Genomic DNA, 17457 nt, shown 5'->3' with positions numbered 1-17457 from the left:
CACGAACTCAGTTTTTAAATTTTAATAACTCCTAAGGATGAAATGAGCTATGAACACTTATTGTTCATATTATACATCAACATGAGCTATGAGTATGAACAATGACTGTTCCTACCTATAATGATTGTTCATACCTATTCGGGGGGTTCAGACCTCAACCTAAGCTATGAATAATCATTGTTTATATGAAGACTCATTGTTCATACTTATTTTAGGTATGAACAATGAGTGTTCATACCTTAACATGAGTTATGAGCAATCACTATTCATATGAACAATCATTGTTTATATATATATTTGGGGTTATTGAGCAAACACATAAGCTAATTTTACTTCCCTCCTAAACCAAAAATTGAAAAATAAAAACATTATTGAACCCCTAGCTTAGTTCTTTTTCTCTTCAACCAAGGCCGAAAATATCGTATGATATATCAATATATCGGAATATGGGTACACGATATGAAAATAATGTGATATTTCGGTGAGATATTTTGATTCATTTTTGGACCGATATATATTAGCAATATATCCGATATATTTGATATATATCGATTGACTTGTTGATTGTTTGACCGATTATATTGACGGTTGACAGATAATTGTGACATATGTTGTTATATATTCGATATATAATGATATATATTGAAATTTTAACTATTTCAAAAAAGCTAGAATCTCCAAAATCTCGATAAAGACCGATATATTTCGGTTTTGGGTGGGGGCGAAATATAGGCAGATATGGAAAAATTGGGCTATGTGAATTTGCCCCGTCGCCAAATTTCCAATGAAGTACAATTTTCAATTTTGTTTCAGTTTATCGGAATTTTCAAAATTTCAAAACTTCAAAAAAAAATTTAAGAATTTATCTTCCCGGCTTCCCACACACCACGTCCATACCCACGAATCCCCCACGATCACCATGTTTCCCCCCTCCAATTTCGATTTCGAATGGATCTCCACATTCTCTATTTCCGCTCCATTTATTACCTCCCCTCACAATTGGAGACATCAACCAATCAATTTTTGATATCCTCAATACGTGTTTTTGCTGTTAATCCCCTTGAACAGCGAGAAGCTGGATCTACAATCTCTGTTGTTGCTGCACAAACAAAAGCTATTGCAGGTACCACCATTCCCTATTGATTAAAATGAGCTTGTGCTTTAAGCTTTGTATCTACTTCATATTGCAGATGAGAGTCCCAATCAGGTGGACTTATATTTGTTATCCTTATTGTTTAAAACCATGTTCAGTGTTTGAGTCACTTGATGGCTTTCTCATGGTTATACACTAGTGTTTTCTGCACTGTAGAATATGAACACACTTATCCCCCCTCGTAAGAGTCATCTCATGACAAATCATTTTGATCTTCCTCTATGTATGATGTATGTGTTTCTTTGGGCAACTGGTCAGCTGAAGGACAAAGGTTTTCTTATTTGAAACTTTCTTAAGGATTTGACGCTGATTTGTATTTCTTTTTCTTCGTTAACTTCTCTGGCAGAGAAAGTATCCGACTGGACCAACATTGTTGTGGCCTATGAGCCCGTATGGGCTATTGGAACAGGAAAGGTTGCAAGTCCTGCTCAGGCTCAAGAAGTAAGTATTACACGTTGATTTTTTGGAATGAATGTCATGTTTGATTCCCAGAAATTTCAGTATTTGCAATTGTGTTCCTGGGATAGGTCCTTGGAATTGAAGTTGTGCTTTATGCTTTTGATTGTCCATTGGAATTATTAATATATGGAGGTGTATTGGACAATAATGTAATAGGAATAGACTGTGTAATATTCTTTTATACAAGGTGTGTGTGCTTGTAGCTACTTCTCAACATAGAGTTTGAATATGTTCAAAGCATAGTTAGTGGTGCATATGGACTCTTCACTCTTGCTTATCGTGTTGCACATACATTGAGAACTGGTTGATTATTTACAGTATTTCTTTTTATAAGTAATATTTTCCCAGGCCAAAATGGTTGTGATCTTGTGATCCTGTTTCACAAGTCTTGTACTACTAGCAATTGAAAATTCTTTAACCTGCTTTTGTTAGGACCTCAACTTTTTTCAGCCCATTGGCAGATGGTTGAACTTGTTTTATTGTTTATTTTATGTCACGTTAGTTTTTACAAGGTATATTTCAGAGTTTCTTCTGGACTCTCATCGTACTTCTTTCGAATTTTGAGTGAAGCAAATATATCAGGCTAGGAGCATGGAAATACTGGAGCAACCTACATAGATTATTTGGTAACTGATGAGGTGAACATCAAGGTTCAAGTTACTTGTCATTTTTTTCCAGAAAATAAACTTCTGTTGGGCCTGACACATTGCATGTTCCCCCTTGCAGTTTGTTTCTCCTACTCGGTATGCGCATATTTATTCTGAGACGCTTGTCCATCTTCCTCACTGTTACTTTGTAAATGATTATAAGCAGGTAATTATGCCACCGATATGTATTTCAGACAAGTCTGATAAGTAAACTTCGCATGTGACCTTCTTGAAGATGCTTTGTGCGCTGTAGTTAGTATGAATTGTCAAATTCTGCTGAAAAGAACTTGTTTTAAATGCATTGGTTAACTAGATTGTTTGGACTTTGGATGTGATTACATAAGCTTTAGTTATGAATTTGAAGATGATATTTCATATCCGGCTAGTATATAAGATACCATTTTGAATGTTTGTATCCAATTTTTTTGAAATATTACATTTTTGAAGTATCTTACTAATCGTGTTCAGTTACAGTTGGAAGTTTGATATTTGAGACTGCTATTTATTCGTTCAGGATATTTCACTACCGTTTCAAGAGGACCTCTTGCATTTAAACTTTGAATTCTGTCACATTTTCTGGGCATTTCGGGTTAGATTAAATTTTGACGTTACCGAGGTATTTTCTCAGAAAAATCGTGATGTATTGGATCCTGTTTGCCAACACAAGAGATCAGACTATGGATTACCTGAAGACAAGTTCATATTTGCATGTTTCAATCAGTTGTACAAAATGGATCCTGAAATATTTACAACCTGGTAACATGAAAATCCACTTGAAATTTAGTATTATGTTTACTGTCAGTCTTACATGGATTTTTCTGTATGACTCATCTGTATCATATTCATTTCAGGTGTAATATTTTAAAGCGTGTCTCAAACAGTGCACTTTGGCTTCTCAGGTTCCCTGCGGCGGGCAAGATGAGACTGAGGGCATGTATATGTAGAGCATTGGAAATAGATGCATATCTATACTAGGCGTACTATGAATGTGGGGGATCGATATAATTTTGGTTGTAATTTTTTTTCTGTGGTTGCATTTTCAGATGCTGCTGCACAGGGTGTGAAGCCCGAGCAAATTATTTTTACAGAGAGTTTGGTTAAATTAATAGCACAAGCCTAAGTCAAAGACACGCACTGTCTATATAAGTTCATAGGCAAGTATAATCAAATCCAATAAGTAGAAGTCACTTAAAAACTTGGTTATTGATGATAACTAGAGATTCACCATGACCTGCCTCACATAAATGATCATAATCTATATAACAAAGAAGGGTGGAGTGGGTTGACAAATTCCACCTCATAAGCTCATAAGGTGATAAGTGGTTATGCCACTCCCTAACCATAGCTACTAAAGTGTTTTTTTGGGGTGAATTAACAAGTTTTTTTGAGCTGAGTTTAAAAGTTTTTCTCACCTCACCCACCCCACACAAAAAAAAAAATCTAGACTGTTTTTGGGCTGAAAAAAATAATGAAGGGGGGCGGATGTGCTGAAGGCATGCGTATTTGTATCATACGGCACGGGCAAATACTAGTTTATATAACAAAGAATGGTGGAGTGGGTTGACAAATTCCACCTCATAAAGTAATACGTGGTCGTGCCACTCTTTAACCATAGCCACTAAAATATTTTTCTAAGATGAGTTAACAATTATTTTTGGGGTGAGTTTAAAAGTTTTTTTAACCTCACCCACCCCACACAAAAAAGACCTGGATTGTATTTTGGGCTGAACTTTTATAGGTTGTTGGGCTTAGGGGTGTCAATGGGTTCCAATAACCCGATAACCGATCCGAACCAAACCGATAAAAAACGGTTTCGGATTTGGTATTTCGGGTTCGGTTCGGTAATGGGTCCATTTTCTAGTACCGATAAGATATCGGTTTGGATTCGGTTTGTCCTTCCACCGAACCGATATTAACCCGAACCGATAGTTTGGTATAAGTTTTAGAAAATTATATGGCTGAGATCAACTAATATAAAATCAACGGCTAGATTCAATGTAGATGGGTAGCCCACTTTTTTGGTGAGAATGTAGATCGATTGTTTCTCAAAAACCCCTTTCTCTCTCACTCAACAAAGCGTCAACCCCCCTCGTTATCTCACTCAACGAGGTTGCTAATTTACATAGATCCCGTAGTCGCAAGATCAATTTCTCATTCACATTTGAAAGGTCAATTTCTTTTACTGCCCAAGTCCCCAATCACCTTTTTTTTTTTCCCTAAAAAAACACTTATCTATTTGATTGAATGATGGGACGTTTGTTCTGTAGCCAAGTAGGTGAATTTGTGAAAGCAACCGATTCTTTTAAGTAAGGACGATCTTTAATTTCTATCTTCATTGATTTTGGAAGGAGATAATTTGCTTGGAACGAAGCTTTGAGATTTTTCTGGATATGCTGACTTTAAAGATTTGGGATTTTTCACTTGGTCTTTTGTTTATTACTTTATTTTGTACACTATCAGATCCTTAATACAGTATGTGGATATCTGATTATGATTCTCGATCTTCTATTCTTAATTCTTCTATATGTGGTCTGACTTGAAAAAAAAATGATAAAAATCATGGTTTTTGTTCAAAGAGACAAAGTGCTAATTATCGGTTCGGGTTGGTTCGGTTTCGGTAGACAGTATACCTTATCGGTTCGGATCGGTTTCGGTAGCTAATATACATTATCGGTTCGGATCGGTTTCGGATTCACTAAATTTTTATCGGTTCGGTAATGGATTTTACAAAATCCGATCCAAACCGATCCATTGACACCCTAGTTGGGCTCTTGAAACATGAGTATGGACTCATTTTTTAAAAAAAAATGGACGGGGCGCTAAAGGTGCGCATATGTGTGCCGTAAGGCATGGGCAAATACTAGTAATAACTAAAATCTAGCAGACTCAGAAATCATAAAGTGGGAAAAGTCCCATGATGGCAAACCACTAAAGCATTCATTCAACTTCCTTCCTTACGAACATACATGTTTTTCCCCACATACTTTAAAATCACGACAAACCCTGAATTCACACGCGACAAAAGTATACAGAGATCCATACTGAGAATTCTGAAATAATGTCAACACCACTTCCATTTGGGGACCCCAAAGAGGTAATATGTTTGATGGTTATAAAATTGCCATACAGTTCACTGATCACCTGATACAAGCATAAACTATGGCATGTCTTTTCACTTACATTCTAGTCAAATTGTTTGTATACATTATTTACTTTGGATAAGTGAGCAACTTCAAGCCAAAAGAATAAAAGAATCAAATCCTATTTCTAGCTTTTACAAGTTGAGTTTTTGGTTCTTGAAGACTATTTCTGCTTCACATCCTGGAGTTGTTCCTGCAGGCTGAACTGCTTTACCATTTTTCTTCTCATACTCTTTCTTCAGCTCCTCTAAACGTTTAGATACCTATTAAGTATATCAACCACAATGAAAGATTACAAAACTATAATGCAAAAGTTTAGAATAATGCAAATGCTACTTTCCGTGGATCCTATAATTTATTTAAAAGATGTTGAAGGTAGTACAGAAGAAGAGAAAGAAAATTTCAACATATTCCATTGTAATAAGAGCCGTTCTAAATTTACATGCCAGCATCAACAACGATTTTCGTAAATCCAACCATACAAATATGCAACTTCATCCAACTTCATTTGGATTGTCATGTGGGAGATCTGTAAAATCATTACTAGGAGTAATCCACACAACACATATTTTTTTAATACCTGTGCTCACTGTTGCAACATGATCCATTATGTTTTCTCCTACCAACAAATCATTGAGATCATAAAATCATGAAACTTCACAGAACATGATTAGAAGTATCTTAAACATAGGCTGACCAAGAAACAAAAACTCTGGGAGTAACAGGTGTTACTGCATTTTAGAGTAGAGAACTTTATCCTTCACGAATAAAATTACAATTATTATATTCTTACATATTATTTTCTATTTACTTGATTGTTGATTTGTATCAAGACATGCGCCTGCGTACGCTAATGCAAATCAATGTTATGACAGTAGGGAGTAGAAAAAGTAGGTAGAATATATAGATGAGTCCGTGGGTGTAGAACTAATATCCTCCAAGCCAATATACTATAAATAGTACAAATTCACAATTATGCCCCCACTCAAAAAAACTTTCCCTGGTCAATGTGTTTAAGTTTACATTCAACTATATTGAAATAGTTATTAACAGTTGTAAAATACTCTTACCCAAAGTTAAATTTCTTCCACGAAGCTCCTAGTGATTAGTAAATAGCCATGAATTCCATCTTATACCCACTTAAATAAAAAATCAAAAGTTCTCAAAAACAGGGTAGCTCGATATCTCTCTGAAGATTTTCTTCAATGAAGTTCACATGTTAGTCCTGGGCAATGTGAAAATGGATTTGCTTATACTAAATAAGAGATTGAAAATATTACAACTTTTTCACCAGTTTATGAAACAAAAACCACTTTAACCGTGATAGACATCAAAACTAGACTACATATGTTGAATTCGTCTTCCTTCACAAAAATGATACTACGTATGAACATATGTTGAGCACTATTTTATTTATTTATTTATTTTACCGGTAATAGTGTATGTATTATATTGATTATATGATGAGTTTAAGGATGAGGTATCCTACATACATCAAGATAGATAGAAAGAAAAACAAACAACATAAAAAGTAACGGGGAACATCAAGTGTCCACATGACAGCGCCCCAAAAGAGAGACCCATCTAAAGTTCTAAACACAAAACTACCAAAAGGAGTATCCCTCCACTCCTCCCAAATCAAAGTCTAGTGAGCCACCAAACTTTGCTGAGCGCTAACATGGTATAGCAGTTATACAAATAAAAGACATGCAATTGTAACCCTAATGAATTCCAAACTCAATCAAATCTATGCTAAACTTTACAAACATATAAAACGATATTGATGTAAACGGGAATATAACAAATATCATAAGAGTTAACCTTGATTGAGTAGGCCATTGGTAACAAAATATCTGGGTCCATGGCTTCATCAGGGAAGTTGCGTAAAGCATGTATGAGCTTCTCAAAAGGCAATTTTATCTGATTGGAAAGTAGAATGTCACATGAGAAGTTGTGGTAAAGTTTTCATCTATGAACAGAAGGTAAGGAGTCAATGTACTCACTAAGTCGTCATGGCAATATTTCAGTAAGGCCAAACCAACTTGAAAGACAATCTGGACACCTTGATGAAAATTATTAATGTTAGAGATTGTTGCTTCCAAAAATATGCTTGACTTCAGAAGCAAAAGACCAATCCACATTAAGTTTAAATGGTGTTTTAAAAGACAATTCTATAGAGTCTATAACACATAGGATGCAAGAGAAACATAACCAACCTCATACAAAAAGACATCTCAGATTCGAAGAGCCAGATTAAAAGGGAAGGAGTACGAGAATACAGTGATGAACCACTGGCTAGCATACATGCTTGGGTTTATCATTTCTTGGGGAAAATGCTCTCCAACCTTTGGCAGATGTTCTCTCACCAATTGCTCAAATTGATAGAGGTATTGTTGTACCAATGGCAAACCAACCTGTTCCACAAGAATACAAATAATAATCAGAATGAGTTTGGCTTTCAGATAAATGCAACAGAGGAACAATAAAACTTAAAAATTATCGAGAATAACAACACACTCACAGCATTCATAAAACGAGATCAACATTTTAATATTCTATATAGCTTCAAACCCACGATCATTAGTTTTGATACTTGACGATAGAATCAAAGGTAGTCTAAGTCAAGGGTTAAAAGGGCTAGGTTGTGATATGAATCCTTGAGAATATAGCCTTAGTGGATAGTGGGGCATATGACTAAGGCACTTAGGCTACAACTTCTCTTCTACATAGCCCTAGTCCACTCCTCCAGCTTGACCTTAAACTATTCATTCAGTTTTCTCATTCTAACTTATTCATAAAACTCTAGATACTGGAATGATATGCCAAATACGACCTTTGTACATCGTGCGGGAACAAAGTCTCTAGATAAAAGTCGTGCTGCAGGCTTTCCTGAGGGTGACCCTATTTTCTTACTGGCATCAGGTATCTCAGAACACTCATTACCAATGGCCGACTTCTGCTCCCTTTTAAATGGACTTTTCACCTCTTCTTCATGACATCTTCTTGGACCGTCAAAATGGCAGGCTTCCTGATGAACCAATGTGTCACCACAACATGCTTCACAATGCCATTCGGCCGAAAATTTGTGCAAGGTTGAGACGCGTACAATAACTGAAATGAAAATAGAATAAAGCATTTCATGAATGACAAAGTGAGACATTGTGGATGGTTCATGCAAAAATATTTTTGACTTCACTTTGAAATTCCATGTAGAAAACAAATATAAATCCATGTCCAATAATAATTTATAACCAAATCTTTTCATGAAATAGAAAAGTTTAAGAGAATCAAATCAGAATATGTATTTTTGGTGAAAAATAAGTATATAGCAGAGTCACGTTAAAGATGATCATGGATTTCACCACTCATCCCTATCAATGCATACGCTTTGACATGCAAAAGTCCCAACAAACAAATTCCTCTTAGTTTGTAATAAATATAAAGGTTTATGCTACTTCCAGATAAATTGCTACTGCAACAGTCTTCTGGTCCTTGCAGGGATGAACTGCCCATTTAGATTGTTTCAGCCATCCCTTCAGACTGGTTCTTGTTGGATATATTTTCTATCATGTGAGTGAGAAGTGTGGAACTAGCAATAACGAGTGAAAAATGTGTCTCATAATTATTGCATATGCAAATAATACATAAGGCGTGGTATTAAACCAAAACGTCAAGAATATTAGCACATAGAGAAAGATTACAACTGAAGCTTACATATGTTCACGAGACTTGTAGCAGCATTCAGATACTCCTTGTCTCTCAGAGTGACACTTTTACACTTCTATGTCTATGTTAACGGACTCAAACATGTACTTGTCAATTTTAGCTGTGCTTCGGTTGGTCAGGTATATAATGTAAAAACATGCTAATGTGAAATCCAAGGAAAGTTGATCATCCCCTCAAATTTCACATTAGCTCAGAGAACAGTGGTCAAAAGCGACACAAACAACAATCTTATCCATGTTGACATACAAATAATTAGGTAATACACAAGGCTTGAAATATCGCATGGAGCAAGGTATATAATGAGAATCCTAGTCAAATCAGATTCGTTGAGGGTAGTTTAAAGATATAAGAGGTATAGAGGGACCACTTTGGTATTGCCTCTGCGTTTACTAAGCTCCAAGCTTCAAGTTCATTGAATTCTCACATGTATACAGTGGGGTCTATATATGTTCCAATCATGTAGCCTAACTTGGTGATAATTTTTGTATGTACGTATTATGCACCTCCAGTAATCCAAATATTAAGTACCAAGGTGCAGGAAGAAGGCAGTGGTAGGACTTACGTATGATCTAGACGATGAATATAGGTTATGGTCTGCTGAACCCTATGAACTTTTCTTCGCTAAACAAAAGAAAACAAAAACAAAAGCAAAAAGAATTGGAGAAAAAGCTTAAATGTTGTATGTATTCTTCGTTGATGGTAATGTACTTATGATGGCCATGAAAAGTGAAGAGCTTCTCACTTTATAATCATATTTTTGGTACTTCAATATCTACAAGAGTCAACTTGCTTGTATGCCCTTGGCAGTGGCAATCTGCTCCCCCAACATCGACTATGGGTGAATACAAACAAAATAAGTTAGGCATTTGATAAAGGCCAAACACACCATTCACATCCTAACCCCTTCAGCCAAAAAGTGAAGAGGTTCTCACTCTAGAATTAGCAGAAACAATTGCACACTATTTTTGTTTTGTTAATAACCGGGGAGAGATTCACAAAAGAGAAAATAAACCTTGATGCAACGGTGATAAATAACATCCCCTAACAGCATTATTGGAAAAAAGCGACTAACCTTGTGCTTGAGGATTCAACGATGTACACCAAGGCTTAGTATGATCTGGTTGACTGCAGATTCCACACTTGGACCTAATACACACAAATAACATTTTCCTTACTAAGAAACAAAATTTCTACCAGTGCAACGCATTTACAAATATTAACTCTTCAGCAATATGGTTACTTGTATCGGAAAAAATTATGCGATAGTAAATGCAACCACTTACCCCCAACTTCTGGATGTAAATCTAGGCATGCGGGCTTTTTATGCCCTGGCTGATTGCAGATTCCACACTTGTTGTCACCATATCACTAATAGGAGCGTGATGAGCAAGATAGTAATATCAATATACTTAATTATACAATATTCAAGTGTACAAAACTAGTCTCCTCATTCTATTGGAAGTCGGGTTTTAAAAGGTTGCACCAAGTAACCCACCATAAAAAAACAATGTGTACGTGAACTCAATCAAAACCAAAAACAATAATTTTCTTTTCTATTTACTTTTTTTTTTTTAAATAAAAAATAAAAATCCTAACTAAATGCACTCATTCACAAAAATAAAAAGGCTAAATATGCATGAATGCAAACACACTAAGGGAAAAAAATATATGATCCTAAACTCTTAACAAAAGACTAGAGACCAAAAACAATATACAATAAAAGCGTAGGTCTACAAAAAAAAATGATACTAACCCATGTGAACAGGGTCGGGGACCAAGTTCATCTCTTCTTACCCAACCTGTTTTGTAAGACTTTGAAGAAACACGAGCTTTACCTCTAGGTGTGGCAGGTTGTATGGGGGTACTCACATCCTCTTTTTAGTCTTTTGAATCCAATTAAACTTAGTCTTAGCATACTGTGAAGGCAAGTAATAAAGATAAACTTCTTGTTGAAAAGACACAAAAGAAAACCAATACCCATTTCCATAAGAAACCTGATCTTGATAACTACAAAAATTATCCCAACAATATTAAGCAAGATGTCCCTTCCTACCACAAGCATAACAAGTAAAAATCTTTTTCACAGAAGAAGACTTAGTCTTAACAAAAGTATTTACTGTATGATCAGAAGTAGATGCACAACCATAGTCCCAACAAAATGAAGAAATGTGACCTTTCGTGACACACAATGAACAAGCTTATAATGCTTTCTTCTAAGCTTTAAAATATGTTAATTCTTCTACATGAGACCAACGCCTAACCAACCGAAAGTTCTGGGACCATTGGCTTTGAAGCTTATAATTCACTTATTCACTACAATAAATACAAAATGTACTAATAATTGGTTCATAAACGACCAACACAATAATATGACATGTAACTAAAAACGAGCAGCCCAACTCACAACCCTGGACAAAGGGCAAAATTCACAAGGAAACGAAGATAATTAATATGTTTGTCAAACTAAATAACTGCTGAACAATCACTATAATCAAAATATCAAACTTCATTTCAATTAAAACAATTAAAATGTAGCTAAGATATGTTCTCATTAGGCTAGTTTGACAAACTGAAATTGGAACCGAGAATAAATAAAGGAATGAAGTTCACAAAAACTTAAGAAGAAACTATGATAAATATAGCGCCTTCACTAATGGAAAAGTCTAAACTAACCACAAGGAGCATCGATTAGTTTCAATGTCAAAATTGGTAGTAATGGAAAAACCCAAAATTCCGATCCAATTAAGAAGAAGAAAATTATTCCCATATTAAAAATCATCCAATATTACAAGAAGGTAGTAAATTTCAACACATAATATATAGAAACGAGTATCCAAACCTGAATCAGAGTTTCAAATGAAAGGGATTTCTCTTGGGAGACAATAACTATATATATATATATATATATATATATATATATATATATATATATATATATATAAATATATATATATATATATTTTAAAAGTTTGAGAGAGTTAAAACGAGAGAAAAGATAGAAAGAGAGAGTTCAGTGGAGAAATCATAACTCTGCCGATGAGAGAGTGTGTAACTATTTCCTTTTTTCCAAAGGTTCAAAATTTCTGAGAGAACGATGGTTACTTTTTTACTTTTCTGGATTAGTATCATGGGTAGATTCGGTATTTTCTATACTTATTTCATTATCTAACCGGTTTCTCCGGTTAACAAGTTTGCTTTAGAATTTCATTTTTCTAACAAAAATCTAAATGTGTGGCTGAGATTGATGTACATTGGAATGCATTGGAGGTTATGCGCATGGAAGAAACCTCATATTTATAGAGATGTTTTTTATGGTTAGTAGATCGTATCCACCAAAAATTAGGTTTTAACTCATTCTGTAAGTGAAGTTGTGGGTTGTTTTAGATTTGGTACTTAGTTTTGTACTTATTTTAACGTCTTTTTAGGAGCGGGATATATATATTTATATATGTCATTGATAAACGTACAATTTTGTTTCATCTTGTTACAAAATAAAAATTCTAAAGTAGGTAGTTGATCCATCAACATATATTGTTATTGGAAGAGGAAAACATGATACAAAACACAAAATTCCAGCAAAAGGATATAATTAGTAACATATATATCTATACTTTGTAAGAAACCTACTAACATTCTTGTAAGAAATATTATCTTCACGTGTGTTCTCCAACTGGCACCAAATAGAAATTTGTTATGATTAAAGAGCAACCTACTACTATACTTAGTGAAAAAAATATTATCTTTCTATGTGATCTAATCACAATATACGTAAAATACTCAATCTCATTCCATTTGGTAGGAATGGACTTTTGTTTTTTTGGTCACTAGTTATTGTCCTCACTTATTTGTAAATCATGCATCTACCCCCAATTCTGTCAATAATCACCAAAACTAGTGAGAGTAATATAATTTGGATACAACGACAAATTGAAAAAAAATCTTCCCACTAGTGGAAATTGGTTTGGAATAGGACCATTGAAATGGTTGTTTTCAATGTCACTCTCCAATAATACACCTTGTTAGAAACCTTATAAAAACAAAGAGATGATGGTTAGTAAAGTGCAATAGAAGTCATTGTAACATACAAATTAAATTTGATACTGTGAAATCAGGTTTGTGGCATCATTGAAGAGAGTTTGAATACTCTTAGTTGGTTCTTCTTCTTCATTTGATTAAGAGTCCTCTTAGACAGTGGTAGAATGTATGTAGTTTGATCTAAACTCTAAAAACCTTTTGTTATGAATTTCATCTATACAACTTTTGGTCATTCAATCGACTAGTTGCATCTTGGGCTTATCTATGCTCACATGAATAAGTTTCAAATCAATGAGGTTTTTGTAACGTACAATCTCTTTGAGTGATAACTCGCTACTTGGGTCGGGGTTCGTCAACTTGGACCTATATATCTTTATTAATGAAGTTGTCGACATTTTTGTTGGTGGTCATTCAAGAGCCAACACACATTGAGCTCGGTCCTCTAGGCCCTGTGCCAAGGGGTTGCAATGTTGACCCCACAACAACTCCCTAATTATCACCAAAATTGGTGAGAGTAACATAATTGGGGTAAAAAAAAAACCTTCCCATTAGTGGAAATTGGTTTTGAAGAAGACCATTGAAATGGTTATTTTCAATGTTACTCTCAAGTAATACACCTTAATTAGGCTATAAACCTTATGAAAACAAAAAAGATAATACAATAGTTAGTAAAGTGCAATAGAAGTCATTGTAACCTACAAATTAGTTAGTTGGAGCTTCCTATGAAAAGAACTAACTCGATGCAATATATGTCATTTTTTATTTTTATTTTTTTATTTATTTTTTTGCCTTAAAAAAAAATAACTCAATGTTTTAAATAAATACATGAATGTTATTTAAAATTGCAATAAGAACCATAAACTATAGACACTACAATGATCCAATGAAAATTGTGGAGAATATTGATTGTCTAAAGTTCGAAGCTAAGTATATTATTGAATAAGATCTTATTGCTAAAAGTTTATTTCTCATTGATATGTCTAAAGTTTCTCATTGTTTTGGTTTTCCCTACACCTTAATCGGTTAGCTTCTTTGTAAGCACTATTCAGTATTCAAAAGTTAAACGAGTGAAAATAATTTCAAATGATCGAGGTGATGCGGTATTTGTGAAAGATTATAAATTTATTAAGAATATTGTTTTCTACATATGATTATTTTTTTTCCCTAGTTTTTAATAAGAGGGTAAAAGTTTTTATTGACTACTACCAAAATCGATCTCAAAGGAAAAGAATAAAGTTGAAACTTGAAAAATGAAAAACGACATTGTGAGATTCTAAATTATGAGTTGCAAATTAATGTGTTGAAGTGAAATGTGTCGTGTGCCTGGCCCAAGAGAAACAAGAATGTGAAATTAAACAATAATAATGACATATTGGAATTTATGTATTGCATGTCAATTCATACCTTGAAAATGCAATAGGTGATGAGAGAAAGATGAAGAAGATAAAACAACAACAGCAGCAAACACATCCAGCCCCAGTTTTTTCTACATCAAACACGTTATGGCTGACTCCAAATTTGTCCAAGTAAGTGGAATTTGATGATGGATCTTCTGTTTATGTTTGTAAGCATGGTGGAAATCGTGTCCTCGTTGTTAAGGGCCACCGCCTTTTATATCTGGGACACCTCCTCGTCCTCCTAGGCCACCACCTTGTGGATTTGGTGCTTCATCTTCTGGATCTCGACACATCTCTGTTAGTGCTTACGGTGCCGCTGAGCTTCCTGCTTACCGTGTGACTTGTCCTGAGGCTTCGAAGAATTAGTTTTTCAGGTGGGATTTAGGATCTGGGTCAGTAGAAGTCGGGTATATGTTTGTTTGTTTCTGTTGTATCTCCTGAATCTGGCTATGATTTTATGATTTAATGAAATATATTTTTTTTAAAAGAAGATAAAACAATATTTTTTTTCAACGATCTACTAAAAACCTCTTTAGAAATCTTCAAGGGAATGAAGCTTGATTATAACTTAAGAGTGCAGATAATATTCCAATGTTCTTCTTTGTAGGAAGATAATTTATATCCAAACTAGCAAACTGCTCTTAGAGTTATGTTTAGGAAGCAATGACGGAATGTCTAGCCATCGTTGATGGGGAGTCGGTACTAGTACTCACCGGCCTGAAACCTCTCATAATGTAATCTTTGTTATTTATTTTGTGTTCTTAATGTTTCAAAATTCACATTGAAACCGACACCATTGGTACCATCTTTTAAGGAGTACTATTTCCCTCAAGCTACCCCCATTAAATATGCACGTACAATATAGTGAATTCTTATTTGGGAATGTAATCTTTGTTATTTATTTTGTGTTCTTAATGTTTCAAAATTCACATTGAAACCGACACCATTGGTACCATCTTTTAAGGAGTACTATTTCCCTCAAGCTACCCCATTAAATATGCACGTACAATATAGTGAATTCTTATTTGGGACCTGCACCGAAACAATAAAAATTAAAGTTCACTACTCGATCACAAACTTGCCTCATGCTTCCCAAATTAAATGCCTCCAAAAGATAGAAAAGGAATTGAATAAAATGGGTTATTTAGCTTTTGGCCCCATTTTATATATGGATATTAGCGTTTGGCTTTCCTAAGTTACTAAATTCGTTTTTGGCCCCAGTTCTGTTAGTTGAATCAGTCAACTTTAACTCCACCGCATGTATTCTTCAAAATGGCAACTTTACCCTTCTTGTGACTTGCACATGAAATTGTAACAAAATATTATATTATTTCATTTCGATTTGAAATTCCATTACATTTCAATTTCGAAATTCTATTATTTCTATGGTTACTATTCATCTTCTTCTTGTCTACTACTATGTCAAGTCTACTACCCATCCGAAATGGATAACATCAACTGGGTTGATTACTAGTGTACTACTGTGAAGTCCACCACCGCCTGGGTTGATTACTAGTAATAGGCAACACCTATAAGTGGGTGGTTTTGTGTGTTGGGTTCAGTTTTATCACTTAAGATTTTGGGTTATAGCAACATGCTAAGCAAATAATAAGCAATGAAAAAAGAATAATATGTAAAATTTAGTTGGTTTCTTACTTGTAGAGTTAACTTGCATTGTAGGTTGCATCTACATCTACTAAAGGCTTAAAGTAAGTAGAATTTTACTCAATTGTTTTAAACCTTGCATGAGTGACAACAAGGTCTTGCATTGTTAACACTATCAGCTATTCTCCCCAAACAAAGCTCACCTAGCTGTCTGGACAGTGGCAGCACCTCCTGTGCATCCCCTTATTCTTTCCAAGTCTTCTTTTTCTTTTCATCTTTGTATCTAGTAGCAATTGCACAGTCAGGGCATAAACCATGTGTACAGGCTTTTGGAGCTGATCAATTTGACGGACGACACTTAGTTGAGAGCAAGTCCAAGAGCTCATTTTTCAACTGGTGGTATTTTGGTTTATGTGGTGGTACAGCCGTTACAATCTTTGTCTTGAACTACATCTAGGATAACTTGAACTGGGGTCTCGGATTTGGGATTCTATGTATTGCAATGGCACTGGCACTTGTAACATAAACTACTGTGTGCATAGTTCAAGAGTGTTGATCATTTTGTGTCAAGTATTCATTTTGGTGAGGTTGTAATTCTAAACTGTTGAGAAATGTATAGCCTGCATTACTTGGAGGATGAAGATGAATAGTGATCAATTAAGGGAGAGCAGGAGTGGTTAGATTGGGTTATAAGGATGGTCCAGATGAAATCAAGTGTATTTCCTTAGATTAAATTGTATTCGTTCGATTGTTATGATCTGGACCGTTTTGATTAAGACACGTGTCTATTACTATACATTTCAGTTAGTGGACCATTTTCATAATGGCATATTGGTAAATATTGTTAAGGGGTATTTGAGCCATTACGAAAATATGAGAAGATCAACTCATAGTGGAGTTAAAGTTGACTGATTCAACTAATAGAATTGGGGCCAAAAACGAATTTAGCAACTTAGGAGAGCCAAACGCTAATATCCATATATAAAATGGGGCCAAAAGCTAAATAACCTGAATAAAACTTACATTACAAATGAAGGGGTATAACTGGCGGGGCCACAATACAAATTATCAGGATATATCGCGACATCGAGTTTTCGCCAATAGATATAAAACTATCCGGGATATGCTTTCGATATTATCTTGTCATTCTTGTGTAATTACCGATGATTTTTTACAAAATATCGCAATATAATCATGATATATCGATATTTTACGATATATCCCCTCAAAAACGAGAAATTGGTCGTCTCTTACAAGAAAATAGTTACAGCAGGCTAAGGCTTTGAATCCTTTGA

At 34.7% G+C, this 17457-nt stretch overlaps 1 protein-coding gene and 2 long non-coding RNA genes across 6 annotated transcripts; 1 reads left to right on the top strand and 2 right to left on the bottom strand.

The window, feature by feature from the left end:
- The first annotated feature begins 836 nt into the window (after window positions 1–836).
- LOC147503795 (triosephosphate isomerase, cytosolic-like) lies at window positions 837–3389 on the top strand. 4 transcript variants are annotated; one of them, XM_086603996.1, is made up of 6 exons: window positions 837–1123; window positions 1500–1594; window positions 2183–2250; window positions 2339–2425; window positions 2888–3015; window positions 3159–3389. In XM_086603996.1, exons 1-3 carry the CDS (start codon window positions 949–951, stop codon window positions 2228–2230), a joined length of 318 nt encoding a protein of 105 aa, XP_086460122.1. In that variant the 5' UTR covers window positions 837–948; the 3' UTR covers window positions 2231–2250; window positions 2339–2425; window positions 2888–3015; window positions 3159–3389. The 4 variants fall into 4 exon arrangements, 2 of the variants coding, with proteins under 2 accessions (XP_086460122.1, XP_086460121.1); XM_086603995.1 differs by having other exon boundaries at window positions 3111–3389; XR_015220264.1 differs by having other exon boundaries at window positions 849–1123; window positions 2178–2250; window positions 3111–3389.
- Window positions 3390–4020: 631 nt separating this feature from the next.
- Window positions 4021–4834, bottom strand: LOC147503794 (uncharacterized). The gene is made up of 2 exons (XR_015220262.1): window positions 4167–4834; window positions 4021–4116 (listed from the first exon to the last, which is right to left on the bottom strand). It is a non-coding gene; the product is annotated as an uncharacterized LOC147503794 (long non-coding RNA).
- A 486-nt stretch (window positions 4835–5320) lies between these two features.
- LOC147503793 (uncharacterized) lies at window positions 5321–8506 on the bottom strand. The gene is made up of 5 exons (XR_015220261.1): window positions 8233–8506; window positions 7616–7813; window positions 7403–7453; window positions 7221–7319; window positions 5321–5662 (listed from the first exon to the last, which is right to left on the bottom strand). It is a non-coding gene; the product is annotated as an uncharacterized LOC147503793 (long non-coding RNA).
- Between the last annotated feature and the right edge of the window lie 8951 nt (window positions 8507–17457).

This window comes from Coptis chinensis, chromosome 4, assembly GCF_015680905.1.
Source record: "Coptis chinensis isolate HL-2020 chromosome 4, ASM1568090v1, whole genome shotgun sequence".
Lineage (NCBI taxonomy): Eukaryota > Viridiplantae > Streptophyta > Magnoliopsida > Ranunculales > Ranunculaceae > Coptis > Coptis chinensis.
The sequence above is the reverse complement of the archived record's forward strand: the minus strand, read 5'-3'. Positions and strand labels throughout refer to the sequence as shown.

Excerpts from the sequence above, each read along its gene's own strand:
- LOC147503795 (XM_086603996.1), top strand. The coding sequence starts at position 949 with ATGGATCTCCACATTCTCTATTTCCGCTCCATTTATTACCTCCCCTCA. Across the intron at positions 1,124-1,499 it reads ACAAACAAAAGCTATTGCAG|AGAAAGTATCCGACTGGACC; the intron begins GTACCACCATTC and ends CTTCTCTGGCAG. Across the intron at positions 1,595-2,182 it reads GTCCTGCTCAGGCTCAAGAA|CAAATATATCAGGCTAGGAG; the intron begins GTAAGTATTACA and ends TTTTGAGTGAAG.